Source organism: Sycon ciliatum, chromosome 2 (genome assembly GCF_964019385.1).
Source record: "Sycon ciliatum chromosome 2, ocSycCili1.1, whole genome shotgun sequence".
In the NCBI taxonomy this organism is placed as follows: Eukaryota; Metazoa; Porifera; class Calcarea; order Leucosolenida; family Sycettidae; genus Sycon; species Sycon ciliatum.
The window spans coordinates 9,046,703-9,067,207 of NC_088644.1; the positions used below are offsets into that span (position 1 = coordinate 9,046,703).

Below are 20,505 nucleotides of genomic sequence, written 5' to 3' on the forward strand. Positions count from 1 at the left end.
TTTTGGACGCTGGACCTGGATGAAAATACATGCATCAGGGCATGAAAGAATTGTTTTACTCTGGGCAGTTTCAAACTCTTCGTTGAGGATTTTGAGTGTTGCAAGTATGTTATTTCAAGCTTCATACACATTCATACACATCTATATTTAAAATAGGAAACTTATTGTACAACAAGGAAACCGGTGGGGCACAAGATATGCCTTAGAGTCCACCAACTAAACCAGATTTTGAACAATCAGACGTGCCCAAGGTATCGGACGACAAGCGCCTTCAAGCCGAACACAAGCTACATTCCAAGGCACAGTGGAATGCTGGCTTGGTACGATAACGGGACGGTAAGACCTTGGGACAACACGGTCTAACCATAATTCAAAACAACGCAACAACCGCCCAACCTGGGAGGCTGAATTTTATCAAGGATAAGAAATTCCCCTCTTTGGAATTTTCACAAATATCCATGAACCTTCCAAGTTGGAAGGCCGTTGGTTTAGCGCTATCGAGCAGTGCTCAAGCTAACTTTCATGCTGTGGAATGTCTCAGTACTCCTACTCCAGTAGTCAGTCTGGTTCTACCTTGTGCTGACTGTTGAAAACCTGGTTTAGTTGGTAGACTCTAACGCAGAACTTTTGCCCCACCGTTTTCCTTGTTTCCATTAAAATATTTTCCTTGTCTCTCCATCTGAGTAGTTAGTACACAACACTAATAATTACTGTCATGCACTTCAAACCAAGGAAGCCACCCCACCCCACCACATCCGCTCTCTGGCCGACCTCATCACAAAAGCAACATGATTCCAAGTTGTAGTAATGTAGATACTGACAAACACACATGACCCAGAGCATCACGCATCATTCGTTGCAACTAATACTAGTTTCATGCCCATAGGCAATCATCAGACAATGATGGGCCTATAGACATGGAAGTATTAGTTGCAACAAATGATGCGTGGTGCTCTGTGTCGTGTGTAAGATAGCTCTATTCGAATGAGTATAGAGCACTCTACCGAGCCGGATGACTCTCATTTTGTGATACTGACAAAATGTAATTTCCTCCATGCAGCGCTGTTTCGACCACTAAGGCCTCATCAGTGAAGATTTAAAAAAATGAATGGCTGGAATTAATTTGGAAGCACAGTTTTATACGCAGAATGAAATGAAGAACAAGAAGCGCGATCCAGTGCTTCCAGCGAGGTATTAAGAGACAGAAAACACACGGAGAGAAAAGGTGCAAAATGACACTGCTACGCGCCATAAGTGTACTGAGGATATCATTTGAGTACTACACAATGTACCTCAAACCAACGAGTCTGGTGGCAATGGAGGTTGTGCGAATGAATAACAATAATCTTTATTTCAGGATTACCCAATCCGGGGGGGAGGGGGGGATCTCGTGTTTGTGTACCGGTATGTACGATTATCATTGTAGTTGGGAAAAGAAGAAAAAAAGTGTGCAAAGTAAGTTCTGAAAAGATAGATGCTGCACAAAAGATACAGTGACAGAACAGGCATTTAAATCAATGATTACACATTAGAGGTAATCACGCAATGGTTGTAAATCAGCGGAACGGCTTATGGGCACTGAGTGAACAGCCTGAGTCGGCGGTTTCGCTTGAACTAGAGGCGCATGCGCCGCGACTTTTTCTGCCACAGCATCTCAACTGAATATGTAATTGGATAAACTCTACAGATCTAGCCACGATCTGGCATAAGTGCATACACCAACCAACTAGCTGCAGCACAATCACAACCTCCACACCCACAAAATCACATGCAGACTCACACGCAGACCCACACCCACACACATTCACACCCACAAAGCCACATGCAGACCCACACCCACACACATTCACACTCACACTCCACAACCGCACCTACTTCAGTACAAACCCACACCCACACACCAAACACAGTAGCATGACGGCATGGACAAACACACACGAGTACCTACTCATCCACTCACTCACATACATATCCACCACTTGTGTATGTGTGTCTCGATTTCTCTCTCTCTCTCTCTCTCTCTCTCTCTCTCTCTCTCTCTCTCTCTCTCTCTCTCTCTCTCTCTCTCTCTCTCTCTCTCTCTCTCTCTGTCTCTCTCTCTCTCTCTTCTCACCATATTACAACAAATCTGCAACAGTGCCATATGCATGGGAGGTGACACCACTGCTAGAATTGTTCTGATGGAGAGCCTCATATGTGTGACGCATTGCAACAGTGGACGCATCATGCTCTCCTAGGCTTCCTTCAGCTCCGCCAAGAGGGACCATGTTCAAATAGGCGTAAGATGGATTTTTTGCCGCTCCTGTTTTAAATGGACTTGATTGAGCTCCAGTTATGTCTAATGGGGCATTTGTTGCATTCCTGTTCTCAGATGCCTCAGCATAGAGTTGCTCAGGAACAGCGGGAGTGATTCCGTACGCTTCATTTGCCACCAGCTCGTCTGACGGTATCAGGCGTGGGTGCTGTGCAGTAGATGGATCCACCGCATATTTTCTCACAGCTGCAGACCTATGTTGAGATTGATGTCTTGTAGCTCTGATGACTATGATCATCATGAAAATGATGACACAAATGGCCAGCCCCAACGTCACAGAAAGCGCTATTACTGGAGTATCACTCACTTTGGCATCTTCTGGAGATGCCAGTGAATCACCTGCAGATAGATGAAGTTCAATATTAAGAGGAGGGGAGAAGGGAAAATGAGTATGAGTTATCAGTAAAACAGTTCGCCAATTTACCTAGATGACGTTAATGCTGTCCGAATGTACAACAACTAGGCACAAAACTGACATGGTACTAATCAAACTACTAACACATTATAAATGACTTGGCTCCTGGTTTCATTACACCTCCAATGCGCTGCCGACGCCTTTCAATTGTTACTGGACAGATGGATGGGAGAGACCCGCTCTGGCGGGATTTTACGGGTACTAGTGCTTCTTCCCATGAACAGTTCCTGAGAAACCTCCGATTTGAGTCTTGAACATGCGTAAGTGTGATCTGATAATCACCATCAATCATCTATTGTTGAAATGTTGGTGCAATCAAAAGTTAAAAAGGGACTTTTTGTAAAAAATATGATATATCCCGACAAACCAAGGCAAATCCCGAGATTTTGCCATGGGGATCCAGAAAAAGCACTCTCAGTACTTGGCAGGTATGTAAGAGTTGTGTTACAGCACTCGCAGTCACACCGCTACATAGAGTCTACCATGGTCTACCGCGCGTAGTCTAGTCGTTGTCTGCAACACAGAACAATGTTTATGCATTCAAGTCGAGAGATCTAGAGTCGCACATGGTATGCAGCGCACGGACTTTGCCCGCCCTCGAATATTCGAAATTTTGTACCTTCGACCTAGATTTTATCCAATCGATTATTCGTTGAGGTCCAAGAGATCGAGGAAATTCGAATAATCGATTACTCTTTACATCACTAGTATGTCCATGTACATGCATATCAATAATATTGTTACCTGATGACGAGGTCAATGATGCATTGGTTCCTGTTGAAATGCTTTGGTAGGAGTTAGCGGTGCTATGTTCCAATGTCCCTGACGAACCAGTTGGTGCGGTCGAAACTACAGCGCATTTCAACATAATGTGCAAACAGTTTTTCAGGTTTTTCAAGAAGAAAAAATGCATGAAGAGAAATTAAATTATGCCGGGACAAGAGGAAGGACAAAAATGATACGAGTTATGAATAACCTGAATAACCATCCAGCACAGTAACCATAACAAGACTCACAGGGTGTACTGAGACATTATGTACAGCCGGACCAGACACCTACAATGTAGTTCAAACACATCTCTTTAGCACAAACCTTTAGCCTTCCAACTTGGAAGGTTCAGGTTAGTAAATGTGAGGGGAAGGAAAGCACAATGAAGATGAGCATGAGCTACATCCCACGGCAACAAAGAATGCCGAATATTACTGGATGATGACGAAGCTAGTAAGACTATTGGACATACCGGTCTAGCTAAAATCAATGACATAAAGCAACAGGCAACCCAATTGGGAGGTTCGATTCTATGTATTCTGCATAGAGAGTAGAAGGCATGCAAAGACTAATGCTGGTAATGGTAGTAAATCAAAACGCCAATATACTACTGAACTCCAATTTGATGTCAATATGATAGGCTAGTTAAATTAAGTACAATAACAAGTATTTCTTCAATGTACTACATGCATCTGCGCAATCCACACCAGTCCAAATGAACACTAGGAAATTTTAGAACCGAACGTTTTCGTTCCCTTCTCTTCATGGGCTCTTATATGGAATAAAGCAAAAATGACTAATACGGCAATTATACGGGCAAAGAATTGTGATTGTTGTGATGAACTACAGCAGAGTTACCGTAAAATCCCTCCAGAGCGCCCCGTCTCTCCCATCTGCCCCTCCCTGACATTTTGTCAGGGAAGTGATTGATTGTATCCTCGTATAACTCTGTGATGCTGTACTGTACTGCAGACGGGTGCTCCACCCCATTGGAAATATCCTCAACAATGCCCACCCTCTTGACCAGGGATCGCACAAACCCTGAGTTTCGATTGGTCTGTACGACTCCTGGCGCTTGACCTTTCATCGGTGTACGAGATACATGAACAATTTTCCTAGGGTGAGTACTTTTTCATGTAGTACTGAATGCGGTAAGTAGGACTCGCCCATCCTCCCCTCCCCACCTGGACCTTCTCAAAGGGTGGCGGAGGAAGGGGCGCTCTGGCGGGATTTTACGGTACTACCAAACGGGCTGATATGCGGAGTGATTCGAAAGTTGACTATGTATGTTGCCGAAACATCCCTACTCGCATAGTCATCGTGAACGCATCGCTACTCGAATAGTCATCAGTGAACGCCACGCTAGCAAGGGTAGATTACAACGCAAGTTTCAAGGCGTAAGGGAGGAACAAGCCTGGATGCAACAAACTGATAAGCAGTTTTCTACACCAGTTGATCATGAGCCTGAATCCAATGACCTTGTTGCATGATCAGGCGAATTTGTATCTGACGATATGAAGCTATTTACAAGTATCAATGTGGAATTATCTAGAGAGGAAAGGGAAGTCCTCGCTAAAGGTCCTAGGAAACCATGGAGTTGAAGAAGCTAGAGACTAACATTGAATCAATGATTTTCGGGTTGCGGTAGGTAATGGGTCCACTTCAATTTTTCAAAATGGGAGCTAGCGACACTACAAAGGTAAGTGTCAGCACCAGCCAGACGATTTGTCCGTGGAACAGGAGGCAGGGTTAGCAAGGCTGAAGCAAAATATTATGAAATTGTATAGGACCTATCACCCTCGACATGTCCACAATCTGACAGAAGATGAAAAGGCCGTGATTGCATCGTTACAGAAAAGAACAAAGGCAGGCGAAATCATCATCAAGCAGTCCGACAAAGCGAAATTGACCGGATTAGGCAAGATTAAGTATGTTGTTGTGCCCGTTGTTGTGCCCGATCCGTTCCAGGATCGGTTATCCCTATTCATTCCCGTACTGTGTACATATACGGATCCTGGTTAAGCATCTTTATCTTTCCTTGTTCTATGTAAATAAACTTTAGTTGTTGTCTGGGACTTGTGGAGTGAAGTTCATCTATGGAGTGCAGGAACTAACTTGATGTTCACGCAGGAACATTACAATGTCAGGCTGCCACTCTTCCGCAACTATAGTAAGCTCTGTACACTAAGTCTTATTCCCTACTGAGCGACAGTTTCTTGATAGGAGCGGGAGCTGGGGTGGTCCAGAATGCTGGTGAGTGGGAAGGGAGTGTCAGGTAGGAAAGAATGGGTGTGCGTGTGGGTTCAGTGAGGAAGGTGGGTGTGGGTCCAATAATGGCAAGGGTTGGAATGCCTTTGCTTCGGGATTGATCAATCTACCTGGAATGAAGGTTGGGGCCCAAACATTCAGTTCCGAGGTGTTCATTGCGAGATATAGTGTCTGATGGGCTAGTCAGTATTGAAACGCCATTCCCTCACGGTATGACCCATTGTGTTTGGCCAGATGGCATACAGTATCGGCATCCTTGCCCTCGACAGTCACTCTGGCGGAGGCAGTTCGAAAATACTCAGAGGAGTATATTACGCACTGCACTATTTCAATGCCTCGTTCCCTGCACCACTCTGCTATGCTCTCTACCTCACAACCATACGGCAAACAGTCAGACATCGCTTAGCCGGTCTTCTTTATCCGGATCCCTCGCCATCCGGAAGAAAATCGTTGGTTACCGATTTACAGCATACATGTACGTGTTGCATACATACAGTATGTGCATTGGATTATCCGGTTCCCTCACCCATCTGGATATTTTTTGTGGAAAACGGACGTGTGCGGTTATGCGAGGTCTGACTGTATCTCCCAAGTAGAAGACCTTTCGTGGGCCGTGGGCGAGGGGGGGGAGGGGTGGAGGGCATCATCCAGTGACGAACAGAACAGAGGACTTTCTGGTTCGGGTTGGTGTAACATACGATACTCGGCGACGAATACACACAAACTACGGGTGCTCATAGCAGTCTGAGGGAATTTTTGAATTTTTGGTGTGATCATGATACGCATGTGAAACTCGCGTGCACTAGCTGCCCAGTTCACACAAACTTACTTTTCAGGAGATCTTGTTGCGCTGTTGTTCAGCAAATGGCGCTTTGTGGCAACTTCATTTGAGTTTCTGCGAGGGCAGGCATCAGTCCTGTGATGTCTCAGTGCCGGTAGAGACCTAACAAGGTGGACCAACTGGGAGCTCTGCTGAGGAGAGACCTAACAAGGTGGAACAGCTGTGAGCTCTGCTGAGGAGAGACCTAACAAGGTGGTACAGCTGTGAGCTCTGCTGAGGAGAGACCTAACATGGTTGAACAGCTGTGAGCTCTGCTGAGGAGAGACCTAGCAAGGTAGAACAGTTGTGAGCTCTGCTGAGGACAGACCTAACAAGGTGGAACAGCTAGCCGTCCAGAATTGAGTAACCCACGCAGACTAGACAACACACGGGAGAAACTTACCACCCGGTAGAAGATGTATATCACTCCGTGAGGCTGATGGTCCAAAGCCGGCTTCATTTCTAGCTTCAACTGTGCACGTGTAGGTCTCTCCAGCATACAGTCTGCTACACATCACTCTGTAGCCGATGATATTGGAATTTCCATCATCAGCCGGTTGCACATAGGACAGTTCAATGAAGGTGGAGGCGTTGGAGAGAAGGACGATGTTACGTGGTGCACCGGGAGGGCCTGCACACAGAGCACACAGAAAACAGAGCACACAGCACCCAGAGTGTGATGATAATAAAATCAATATACCGGTAAGTATTCAAAAAAATGTGTTTAACGGTCTGTGCTTGGATGACAGCTACACCATGGTTCAGTGGTGAGAGTATCGCTGGCCTCAAGCGGGGGTCTCTGATTCGAACCCTGGTTCCAGTCCTGGTGGTGACAGTCATTTTTTCTTCAAATTTTTCCCTTTTGCATTCCCTCAACCAGTGAATATTCAAAAATGACCAAGGACATTTGTTCCCACGACTAATTATTTTTACCTACTGAAAAACAAGAGCAAAGCACTGTTTTGCTTGGATTGAGAGAAACAGGAATATCAAATAGGCACAACGACACTCCATGTGAGAGTGAATATTAGAGTAAAGTATTAAACTTACTGATAATGCGGACAGTGATATTGACTGAGCTTGAACCTGGACCACCGGAAATTTGATTGGTTGCTTCACACACGTACACGCCATTATGAGTTGAATCCGCTGATGCTACATCCAGAGCTGTCACCTTGCGCTCAGTCCATAGGTTGTTAGTGGGTGTTGCAGCTTGATATTGGGACAGCAACGAGGACCTGACACCACTGGCACTGACGAAGTCAAACACAGTCAGGTCGGGACGGCTGGACACATAGACTGTCAAGAATAGCCTGGTACCCTCAACAACAGAACGTTCACGCTCAGTGTTAGAGAAGTCAGGTCGGAAATATACGGTTACATTGAATGTCAAAACAATAGGGGCAGTGTTTGCTTCATTCGCAGCGTAGCACACATAAAGCCCAGATGAATTCCGCGCACTGCGAATTGGGAAGACTACTCCATTGGCAAATGAATCTGGTCGGAATGTACGTGTGCGACCATCATCATAAGTAATGTTGAGTGTTACCGTGTTCCTTCTTGGCTGTCCAGTATTAGGAAAACAGACAACTGGTGGGATGGGTGATCCTTCATTGAAAACATGTGATATGCCCGGCTGATTACCCAGTCCAGTGTTAGCACCATCAACAGTGTTCATGCCCAGAATTGGCTCTGCAAGAAAAAGGATACAGGGTACAGGGAGCACAATGTTTGTGGTGTATGCATGAGCATGGTGTGATGTGCGACGCATATGGTACTAGTATGTGGTGTATGCATGAGCATGGTGTGATGTGCGACGCATATGATATGTGGTGTATGCTGGAGACACGTCGTCAGAGAGTGATAACCTGCTTGTGTTTATTTGAGAGTCATTGTCAAGTGAGTGTCGTGCATGCATAGTGCTAGTTTGGTCTAGGAGCGAGAGTAATGAGTGATTCGTCCGTGGTCTCATTGTCTTGGTCTTGGTCATGTGTTTTGTGTGTTGTACGCATCACTATGGGATTATGTGCGATGGAATAAGGGCCGAACAATGTCTAGCAGCATCCTTTAACCAGGACTATTCAATTCAGCATCCAGAAGACTTCTGAGATTTCATCTTCATCCATGCATCTATGAATGAATTAGTGCTTTCAGGATTTTTTTTCTGATAATGCCTCACTGGTATGGCGCATTCGTTCAATTTTGGGGAAGCGTGTGAGTTCGGTTGGCAACACATGCACAGGACAAAGGAGCGTCCAGCCGCAAGTTTCACAGACTGTCACCATTTTAGTCTCAACACTCGAAAGACTAAGCTAGTGAACATTATACGTTAAGCCATACTGTGTGTACTGTGTGAGCCATACTGTGTGTACTGTGTAAAAAGCTCCCACTTGGCACGGAGACTCTACTTGCTTCATTTATACCATGTCCAAGCATAATTATTACCGTATGTATCCTTCAAACCAGCATCTCCAATCATCCAGACAACACTGGAAAATACGGCTAGCATCCATATCTGTTTTAAGCTTTACTTTCAAGAGATCCCTTTTCAGCACATAATTACATAGCAAAAATCTCTGATCAACCATGTCATCACCAGCACCCCAGATGATTGTGTCAGCGTATATATTATTTAAATTCAAATCGTGAGTTAAGAAGTCTGAAGAAAATGTCGAATGGTCTCTGCTGGGATGATGACTACACCATAGCTCAGTGGTGAGGGCATCGCTGGCTACAAGAGAGGGTCCCTGGTTCAAGTTCTGGTGGTGACAGTCAGTTTTTTTCTTCAGACTTTTCCCATTTGTGTCTTTCCCTCAAGCCAGTAAATTCAAATCATAATTATTATTTGACATTCATGCATTTTTACTTACCAGTAAGTATAATGGTATAGTGATTAGCTTGAAGTGATGTGACTGACCCACACGCGTAGACTGCTCGCACTCCGTCATAATTGATAATGTGAAGCTGGTAGATGAAGAAGCTGCTTGAATTAGAAATCAAACGCTGGTACTCCGTTTGGTAGGGATCAGAACCATCATAAAAAGGAACCAGTCGCGGTGTACCACTGCCGCCGGCACCTAGGTGTACAAATCTTATCGTATTCGGGTCGGTAGTGTTGCATTTTACACCTGTTACATTGGAACCAGATACATGGTATTCTAGCAGAAAACACAAAACAACAAAGTTCACACATAAAGGCTAAGTTACGAGGTGCTCATCAGGTAACAATACTGTTTCAAGCATGCTTCAGTGCATAAGCACACTTTTCGCTCACAGAGCAACTGTTCAGTACATGGGGTAGTGGTTTACCAGAGCAATCACACTCACCACCGTAGTGGTTTTCTAGAAATGAGTTGAAGCAAAAACCACGCTCGCCATCACATAATAGATAAATAGCCGAAAACATCTAAACCGCCAGCAAGCTGAAGAAAAGGCAGCAAAATCAAGAGAAACAGCATGGCCAGTTGTGAACATGGGTGACTGGGCAGCAGGGGAGCGCCTCAAGCAATGACTCCCTACATTCCTAGCCGCGACCGCTCAACCGGGCTAGAGGAAAAACACGCCTTTAGAAACAAAAAAACCTTTCTAACCTTTCTATTTCATTATTTCCTGCCCCGCTGCCAGTCGAGCCCAAGAATAGAGAAAACAAGAAATTGTATGTCATAATCATTAGCCACGGCATAGAATATCAAGAAGAACAGAGGAAGACTCCCATGAAACCAGGGTCGGTGGGTGGGCAACTTCAACTAAAAAAAAACTACCATGAGGAAAACAAAGACGACAATGGCAGGTTCAATGGAGTTGCGCAGAACAAGAGCAAACACACGAAAATATTTGAGAGTGAAAAATACGTTTTTTGCACTCTTTGTTTTAGCACTCAGCCGTGAAAACAAAAAAAATATTTCATTCAATAAAACAGCACAGGTCTGAGCGTCATCGTCATCCATGTCCATGATACTCGCCAGAGAAAAAACAACTATAGTGCATCACCAAATCTGGGCCCATAGGTTTTTCAGTCTCAGTTTACTTTTGTTCAAGATCGTCAAGGCGATGACTTGTATAGGTCAGAAATATGCTAGCCGTTGTTTTAGGCCTTATATTAGACTAGCAGCACCCCCGGCCAGCGTTGCCTGGCCGAATGTGGCATGCGGGTGAAGCAAGTACATGAACAGCACACGTGCTCAGCACGTGGTGGTGGCCAGACCGCTGAAGTCCTGGTGAGCATGAGGGAGGTTCTTCATGGTTGGAAGGAGAAGGAGGGACGTCTGTTACGCCTTCGGGAGGCTGGTCAGGGGTGTCCATCACCTGGTGGCGGATGAAGCGGCTCAAAAAATTCATAAACTTATGAACAAAAGTGAGATGCGCTCTTCACTGCAGATCAGATGCAGAGTGCAGTCAGTGCAGATCTTTTGTATCCTTTTGTTGCAGATGTTTCTATTTGCAGAGAACGGTTCACGTGGTCCGCAGCGCTTGTGCGGCTGCTAGTGCTACCTATGGCCTAGGCTAGGTGGCTATGATTCGCACGCTTCGCGTGCTCAGTGCTTCTGCGCGCGGCTGCTACTGCTACTCGTACTGATCGTGTCTGCTACCGCCTAGTACCTACACTGTTCGCACTCAGCAAGTGGTGGTGGCTACACGATTCGCACGCTTCGCGTGCTCAGTGCTTCTGTGGCTGCTTCCGTTAGCTACACGATTCGCACGCTTCGCGTGCTCAGTGCTTCTGCGGCCGCTAGCTACACTGTTCACACGCTAGCGCTTCGCGTGATCAGGGCAGCGCTGCTCCGCAGCGCTTCAGCGTGACACAAAAACACACGTCACAGGTGCCTCTTCTTTATAAGGAGCGTGACACACATACACACACACACAGACACACGTCACAGGTGCCTCTTCTTTATAAGTAAAGATGAAGCGAATGGGGTGAAAACTGATCAAGATAATATTATGTGAAAATTGTATTTTTTCAGACACACGCACAATATTCATTGACACAATACATATGGACTCAGATGGAGAGCTAGGGTTTTATTTATACAAAGAGGAAAACCAAGGAACTACAAGTTACGCTATACTGTCCACTAACACCACCAGTTACTAAACAATCATCTCATGCGATAACATTGCACGACACTGACCACTGACGTTCTACAACTAACTGGCTAACAGCTCTAGCACATCTTGGATGCGCACTCCAACAGCCTTCCAACTTGGTAGGTTCTAAGTTATAGAAATAACATAAGGAGAGGAAGGTGAAAAAACTTGTCATAGTCGAAGTACAGTGCTGTTTTACTGAGGCGTTCAGTTTTTCATGATTCTTGTTCGCATAGCTTCCCCTTTTATTGATCTTCGCATCTTTTGAACCACACAAGTGGCATACGGCTCCCAAAATCTACTTTTGCAATACAGAAAACACCTTCAAGCAGCTCTTCGCAAATCATCGGACACCATTATGCCATGAGAAAAACGCCTTCTCTTCCTCCCCCAAGGTTTCGCAGCTTGATCGCCTTCAGGTCCTGCAGAACCGAGCGGCGAGAGCGGTATACGGTTTGCCGCCTCACATCTCGGCTCAGCCTCTGCTCGAACGGATGTCCCTGTACAGAGTTCGCGAGTGCTACGCCCAGAAGCGGCTCGTCCTGGTGTGGCGCTGTGTCAATGGGAAAGCCAGCAGTGTCCTCCAGGACCTATTCTCACCATCAGCTGGCAGCACCACCCGGCACCAGGTTTCCAGGGGCCTCACTGTCCCCTCGGCACAGTCAGAAGCCGGCAGATCTCGCCTGGCCTTTCAGGCAGCCTTGGCCTGGAACGCTCTCCCAAGGAGTGTAAGGGAGATCAAGGCTGCCCAGCAATTTAAGCTTGCCTCCATCCCCTACACCTTGCAATGAATGCTCTGTCTGACTTTTCCCGTCCACACATCACGTCATTTACTCTTCTCTGCGTGCTTGTGCGCTTATGAACTCTTTGTGTTCCCTCTGTTGACGCTTCAAAATCGCTCTATTGACACTGCAAAATCGCTCTGTTGACGCTGCAAAATTGCTTATCATCTCCCTCCCTCCCTCCCCCCCCTCTCTCTCTCTCTCTCTCTCTCTCTCCCCGTAGCTCTCTCCCTTTTGAAATTCGCTTCCATAGAATTGGGCACCATTGCCCGTTTGGCCTTGCGAAGTAAAATAAAAATCAACAACATAAGCACTGAATTGTCTAAATTTGTGGACAAGCTAAAGAGAAAAGGCGAACCGCGCAAGGTGAAGTGGGTCATCCAGGACCGGGCCAAGTCATACTCTAACCAATCAGAGTCCTGTAGCCTGTGCACAGTGGAGAAGCTGCATATCCTGACAGCTGACAGTAGATCTTGCCTCAACAGAATTTTTTAACGCCAAACACCGTAGCAATCACTGCCCTGGATAACCCCTGTGCCACTGCCTCCCTGCATTGGCCTTTTTTGAACAGTTCTGTCAATCCTGAACATGCCCCTGTGTGGATAGGCTAGGAGGGACTACAAGGTTACATTCCGCTTTACCTCCTTATGCAATTAGGGTTATAGTCATAGCATCTCACCTTCAAGTGGTCCACCACCAGGTAATTGTGCATGAGCACAGCGCATAATGCTCAGGCTCAGCAGCAAAACAGTTACACGTCTGGTGGGGACTAGAACCATATTCGCCTTCTTCTTCCCAAGAGATGGGCCAGATAATTATGGTTCTGAGAGGATGCCGTCACTGGCTGTAGTGTGTAGAAACATAAAAGAAGTGACAATATTATAGCAATGAGTAACATAATGTGTGTGATCCACACATCCAACTATTCCCACCTCCCTGATAGGTGTAAAGTCCTTTTCTACCGTTGCAACATTTTGCCTCTGTTCGGCAACGCCGACACTGCATGGTGTGGTCTAAATTCACTTTGTCCACAAAACTTGAAACACATCATAGAAAGACTTTCAAACGGTTATTTGGACTGCTTCAGTTATTTAGCTGTGCCCAATTCAGGGCAATTATATGCTCGGACCGCCTTATCTCCGCTCTGTGAGCGCAGCCAAGCCCATTTATGTACCCTTGCTCATAAAATGTATGCTAAACGAATTCCCCAACACTTGGAAAAGTATGACTGGTTTTAGTGTGATAGACCTACTCGAAATCAAGTACCATTGCCTGTTCCCCGTTTGTCTCTAAAAAAGCCTAGTTCACATTCGACGGGGCGCAACGGGACGCGACGTAAGGATCGACGGGAAGCGACGGGACTGTCTGACGGCGTCCAATGTGAACACCAGGAACGGGAACGCAATCGTACTGCCGTACGGATCGGGAAGCGACGGAAAGAGTTGGATCGAACAACTTCTCATACCGTAGACCGGCGTAGACGGGGACGCAAGCGTACAAAACAGCTGCATTTTGAGTGTGAACAGGTGACGGCGTCGTGCGCCGAATACTCCCGATTCGTACTTGGACTTTTTTAGCATTTCGAACACTGCGCTTCCCATGATAACTCGCAGAATGGCAAATACGACTTGAGTTGAATTTTAGCAAGATAAGGTCTGATGTGACGTATGGTATTTAGGGATAGTTCAGGAGCGTGACAGACAAACTGTTTTCTCATTTCCTGGAGCTATTATTTGAATGGCACACCTTTCGAAGCTACTTTTTTGGTGTTCATGAAAAACTGGTATTGTTAACTTGATTCCGCTTCATTCAAGGAGAAATAATTGAAAAGAAGTCCCGAAAAACAAAAAAATTAGGTCCAAAAGTGACCCTGTCACGGACCGTGCTTTATGGCTGGCGCCGTTCGCTGTTGAACGATGCAACGACTGCAGCATGTCGTGTCGTACGAATCGTACAAGATTTTACAGCTCACTCCAGCCTTCCCGACAGGCCCTTACGTCCCGTACCGTCAGCGTTCCGTCGAATGTGAACTAGACTTAAACTCACCAATGTTTGTGGTATATAACTTTTGGCGCTCCCTTACCTATAGTATTCGACGTCCTGAAATACTTTCCGGTTTCAAGAAAGCTCTTCGTAAGTTATGTTCTAAATATAATTTTTCTTCTTTCTTTTTCACAAGTTTGAGGGAATAATTCTTTCTTCGTTTTTTTCTTTTACTTTACAGCAGTACGACTGTACAATCATTTACAACACCGTTAAGCCCTGGACGTTCTGCAGGCAAGGGGGCATGCTCTGCTTCTTTTGGAGAAGAAAGTGGTGTGATTCCCGAGACTTTTGAGGCATAGAAAGAAGTCGATCAATGTGGTGGTAAAGACACACCTGGCAATATGGCGGTAAACACACGCCTGCCCACACACGCTCTCTAGGCTGCAAAGTTCTGGCACAGAGCTCTCCTTCTCACCACCATCACCATCAGTTCCCACCTGGTGCCTGGTCGATGCATGGTTGGCGGTATCCGGCATAGCAGGCTGGTACATCAAGTAGCGCATGGCACATAGAAGATGACACAGCAACGACATAGCTCGATTGCGACGTACGTTTCGTCCCCGCTGGACTCGTCAGGCAATCTTTTTCTTGGATGTCTTCATACGGAGCTTGACTCGGGAGAATAAATTGAAGACACCACTGCAGCAGTACTTATGGTTGATAAATATGGTGGTAAAGACACACCTGGCAATATGGCGGTAAACACACGCCTGCCCACACACGCTCTCTAGGCTGCAAAGTTCTGGCACAGAGCTCTCCTTCTCACCACCCCCACCATCAGTTCGCGCCTGGCGCCTCGTCGATGCATGGTTGGCGGTATCCGGCATAGCAGGCTGGTACATCAAGTAGCGCATGGCACATAGAAGATGACACAGCAACGACATAGCTCGATTGCGACGTACGTTTCGTCCCCGCTGGACTCATCAGGCAATCTTCTTCTTGGATGTCTTCATACGGAGCTTGACTCGGGAGAATAAATTGAAGACACCACTGCAGCTGTACTTATGGTTGATCAACATGGTGGTAAAGACACACCTGGCAATATGGCGGTAAACACACGCCTGCCCACACACGCTCTCTAGGCTGCAAAGTTCTGGCACAGAGCTCTCCTTCTCACCACCACCACCATCAGTTCGCGCCTGGCGCCTGGTCAATGCATGGTTGGCGGTTTCCGGCATAGCAGGCTGGTACACCAAGTAGCGCATGGCACATAGAAGATGACACAGCAACGACATAGTGTGTTTACCGCCATATTGCCAGGTGTGTCTTTACCACCATATTGATCAACGATAAGTACAGCTGCAGTGGTGTCTTCAATTTATTCTCCCGAGTCAAGCTCCGTATGAAGACATCCAAGAAGAAGATTGCCTGATGAGTCCAGCGGGGACAAAACGTACGTCGCAATCGAGCTATGTCGTTGCTGTGTCATCTTTTATGTGCCATGCGCTACTTGATGTACCAGCCTGCTATGCCGGATACCGCCAACCATGCATCGACCAGGCGCCAGGCGCGAACTGATGGTGGTGGTGGTGAGGAGGAGAGCTCTGTGCAAGAACTTTGCAGCCTAGAGAGCGTGTGTGGGCAGGCGTGTGTTTACCGCCATATTGCCAGGTGTGTCTTTACCACCATATTGATCAACGATAAGTACAGCTGCAGTGGTGTCTTCAATTTATTCTCCATAGAAAGAAGTCAATAAATTTATCTTGTTCTCTTCAAATACATACATGTACATGTCTATCCCCACTAGTTTATCCAGCGGTTTTTGAGGCTGTATAGCACGGTTAGGAGCTCTGGCACATAATATGACCCATAAAATAGGTCATGCGATTTCCCCAGATTTGGATATTTGCCAATTGGGCCTACAACTTGGCACTGAAATTTACAATGCATACACTATAAGCCTGTGATTAGCGTAGCTCGCCAAGATATATTTGCAAAGTTCATCATTGGTTCAGCACCAGTGTAATACTCTGAAATGCGTATGCTTGCCACACCAGCAATTTGCAAACTGCATTTGCTTGGACAAGATTAGCATACAGGGAAAGCTTTCCGTGCATGGCTGGGTCAGTTGACCTGAGACAGTTGCATACGGATTTCAAAGCCAGCCAGCAACTGGAGAATAATGAACACCATCATCTATGTAATTGTCACTGGATTCCATTGTCCTGTGCGCCCTCGCACGGACTGAAATCATGCACTGACAGATACTGTATGGCACAGAAATTTGTCTCTTTAACAAGAAACTCAAACAACGCATGATACTAGTACAGTGGTCCCTCTATAATCCGGCACCATTTGTGCCACGAAATTCTGCTGGATTAGGGAGGGTGCTGGATTAACAAATCTGATTTACTGCTGCAATGTGCATGAAGAGGACATTTTGGCTACTGAAAATTGTGCTGGTTTATCGAGGGTGCTGGATTATAAAGTGCCGGATTAGAGAGGGACGACTGTAGTAGAAAATGATTCACAAAGTAACTCCTTCCTGCGTTTTCTGGTGGAGGAGTCGCCAAACAAGGCTGCATTACAAAATTTGGCTGATCACAGAGGATCAGTATAGAAAAATCTGTCTGAACCGGATGACATTGGGTAATAATGCCTGTGCAAAATTGTCTACATCATGCATATATTGGTGCATCGCAACGTTATACTGGTGTAGTATCCCTGCTTTACAGTTTACACATGAATAGTAGTACATGCATTTTGCATGACTCTTATAACATTACTCTTGTTACTACTTTCGGACAAGTCCTACATCATGTACCTCACACATGACTTGATTACATCAGGAGTACCGCGCTTCTAAAAGATCATAGATCTTCCATGCATGCTGTTGTCATCACTTCCAGTATCACTTCCTTTTAGTTACTAGTTGGTACAGTCATGACTCATGTACAATGTATGTCATGTTGTTCCGGACTATTCCAGACCTTCCACGTCATATGCCCGATGAGTAATGTTGCTGACTAAATTGCATAATATACATGTAGATATCTTACCTTCTAGAATACCTCGCTTAGTCATTATGTTAATGTTACGCAATGCTCACTTCATCTACCTGTATAGCAATGATGATCAAGGTTTACCTTCTCCACTATTCTAGAGCTTGTAGAAGGATGATTTCGTAATCACTGCAATGGCTTACCAACCTTACTTTCCTACCTTCGCCTGCTTTGCTATACACACATGCACTTTGCTTGCCTATAAAAGCTGCTGTCTTTTCTGCCATCATCAGATTAGATTAGCTCATGTCAGAGAGAGAGCAAGATAGAGTTCTGTTCACTTAGGAATATTTGATATAAGATAACCTCCAGGCCGTGCCGGAGTAAGTTCTGAAACGTTCGTTGACTGACTGTGGGTAGTTGCCTCCTTGCCTTAGACCACGCACACTACACTCGCAAGCATTTCGTTTAGTGTCTTGTCTCCCAATCCCATTGCTGCATTCTCGTCCGTGTGTGTACCAGCAGCGCTATGGCTCGAAGACCTGTGCAGTACGGTATTAGACAAATTTGGTGATGTGCTGAGACGTAGGTTGTCATATTCAGGCACCAAAACACAAGGTGTGGACAAGAAACCAGATCGTAGGAGTCCTGCAAAGCGCATGCAGGCCAGGCTTCACTAAACACGCTTTGTGTCCTCCATCAATAATACAATACACAGCCTTGCACACTCAAAGATGGCTGCATGGCAGTCCAGTAAGACACGCGTAGACCGTCTACGTAGATCTACGGCCGTGACGCAGTGACATGACTGTGGATCTATCTACAAGTAGAAGCATTCAATGCATGCACACGATTTGTGGATGTCTGCAAGGCATGTATTTCTTGACTCTTGCCTTCACAAACATGTAATAGAGTACAGCCAATACATGGATGTGAGGGTGAATCCAAACACGGTAAGAGACAATAAAACATATCAATGGGTCGTTAGAAGTCATCACACAAACCCTGCGTGGCCTTACCTGAGGGCAGTTTGCAAATCGCTGTCAAGGAGTCCCCAAATATTATTCGAAGAACAGTTAGGCACTGCAGCCACAAAGCTGAAAACTCGTCAGCAGCACACAGGGTGTTGGAAACCTATTTGAGTTCCGCGTACCGATAATGCATCCTCAGCGACGCGTTGTCGTTGCAACGACGACACGACGGAACTCATGTAGCTCGGACACAGAGCTCTAGGGTAGAGTAGTAGAGAGCGAGCAAGAACTCACTTTACTTGACTTGTCAGTCACGAAATAATGTTGCCTCGTGCGCTGGACTGCTTGTTTCATGCAGCGCGTGTGCGATCCTAGCAGTCAGTGTGCAGCAAGATGCTCTGACTCAGTTTTCCTCACAACCGCACCTCACACTACAACGTACTTTTCACTGTTCCTCGTGACACTCAGACTGTCAATTGCTTCCAAGTTCCACCTGTCAATGTCGCGCGTATCCATTGCAAGGGTATTGAGCACTCTTCGGACAGACTCAGTGAAGCACACCACTCGATTACGTGCAATGGCATTTTTACTAGGCAGTCGATCTTTTACTTTTCGAGACCGCACACTCGGCACAATGATTATGTGGTCTATCGCTAAATGATGTACAGCCATGTACTAGTAAAAATGTCATGTAGATCTACGTCCATGTTGTTGGTTTGACAGCATGAAACAAGGCGGAGGACTGTACTAGTATTGGCTTATCTAATATCTGCGTACATGTATCCAATTTTGACTGAGTAGGAGGTCAATAATAGGAAGATAAAGGCCGAGTAAAGGACCGAGGCGAAGTCAAAAGTCTTTTACGAGGTTTTTATTTCCAATATTGACCTAGTACGAAGTCAAAAACTTATCACGACTAGCCAACGCATGTGTTCAATCCCTAAAAATAAGTCAAATTAAAGCAGTCAATATAGCCCTAAGGTGTGAAATAAGCAGGAATATTTGACTGCTTAAAAATAGTCACAGTTCGCGTGAGACTCGGCTGCAAGCCGAGTTTTCCGCATCCACAGGAACGTCACCAGGCCCTCCACCCTCTAAGATCAAGTCACAGATGCAGCTCCCAAAGCGGTGGGAGGTGAGTAGATCCGATCCACCACAAAGTGGTCAAAGACCGAAATCCCATTCACTGCATCCATGTTTCCCTAGCTCGTGCCCGAGGAAGCTGAGACGCTCCCTTCCTCCTTTATTCCCAATCGAACTCGCGCACTTCCACCGAAACTGGGTGACTGCGCCCTACTAGATGGGGATTTGTATGCAAAATGTCACTAAAAGCGCTGTTTCGTTCTTATAAAACCACGGATGACCGCGATTGGCCCATATGTTGTAGTCTTTTGGACGCTGAGTCGACTGGTTTTGGTCCGAAAAGGCTGCGATGTAGCGTTCGGCCATTATTCCCAATCAAACATGGCTGAACAAGCGGTCACGTGCTCCTGTGTACACCAGTCACCTGGTGTCCTGGTTACGGTGCCTGCAGGCTACAACTAATACAGCATGTTTGAGCGAGTTTCTGAACCTTTGAACTACACGTGTACCTTTGAGTTGAACCTGTAAAAAAAAAGTAAATTATCGTGTCCGTTCCCGAAGGGAACTCACGACGGCCGCTAACACCGATAAACCCTAGCGGCAGATGCAGCGCCTAACGGTGGGGGTGATTGGATAAGTCTCACAACCACTGGCACAAGTGCCGAAAACGACCCCAGTAGCTGCATCCATGTACCCCTTGTGCCTGGCCACAAGTTCCCAGTTGACTGTGGGTAGCAGCACGGCTGGAAAAACCGCTCCCAGGCAGGACTTGAACCAGGTACCTCTCGTATCTCAATCATGGTCTTTGACCAACCCACGTCCACTGTGCCTGCCTGGTAAACCTGTCCTTGGTGTGAAAGTGGCCGCTGTTGGCAGAGCCCCGGTCCCTTCGGACCATTTGAACCATAATTATGGGTGTTGAATGGGCCTCGACCAAAATATGATTGCGCATATTTCGGCATATTTTTGTGAGACAGTTCATTATGGCATATTGAGCGACAAATTGAA

General features: G+C 46.1%; 1 protein-coding gene across 1 annotated transcript; it reads right to left on the reverse strand.

Moving 5' to 3' along the window:
- Nucleotides 1-1,374: 1,374 nt before the first annotated feature.
- LOC135808543 (uncharacterized) lies at nucleotides 1,375-18,702 on the reverse strand. The gene is made up of 7 exons (XM_065321746.1): nucleotides 18,463-18,702; nucleotides 13,135-13,299; nucleotides 9,456-9,743; nucleotides 7,636-8,277; nucleotides 6,989-7,216; nucleotides 3,474-3,578; nucleotides 1,375-2,653 (listed from the first exon to the last, which is right to left on the reverse strand). Exons 2-7 carry the CDS (start codon nucleotides 13,232-13,234, stop codon nucleotides 2,118-2,120), a joined length of 1,899 nt encoding a protein of 632 aa, XP_065177818.1. The 5' UTR covers nucleotides 13,235-13,299; nucleotides 18,463-18,702; the 3' UTR covers nucleotides 1,375-2,117.
- Nucleotides 18,703-20,505: the final 1,803 nt, after the last annotated feature.

What these genes read in the sequence shown, in the direction of transcription:
- LOC135808543 (XM_065321746.1), bottom strand. Translation starts at nt 13,234, where the DNA reads ATGGTTCTAGTCCCCACCAGACGTGTAACTGTTTTGCTGCTGAGCCTG. An exon ending in TGGTGGTGGACCACTTGAAG is followed by an intron (nt 9,744 to 13,134) that starts GTGAGATGCTAT and finishes GTTTTCTGCTAG; the next exon opens with AATACCATGTATCTGGTTCC. An exon ending in ATCATTGACCTCGTCATCAG is followed by an intron (nt 2,654 to 3,473) that starts GTAACAATATTA and finishes ATCTATCTGCAG; the next exon opens with GTGATTCACTGGCATCTCCA.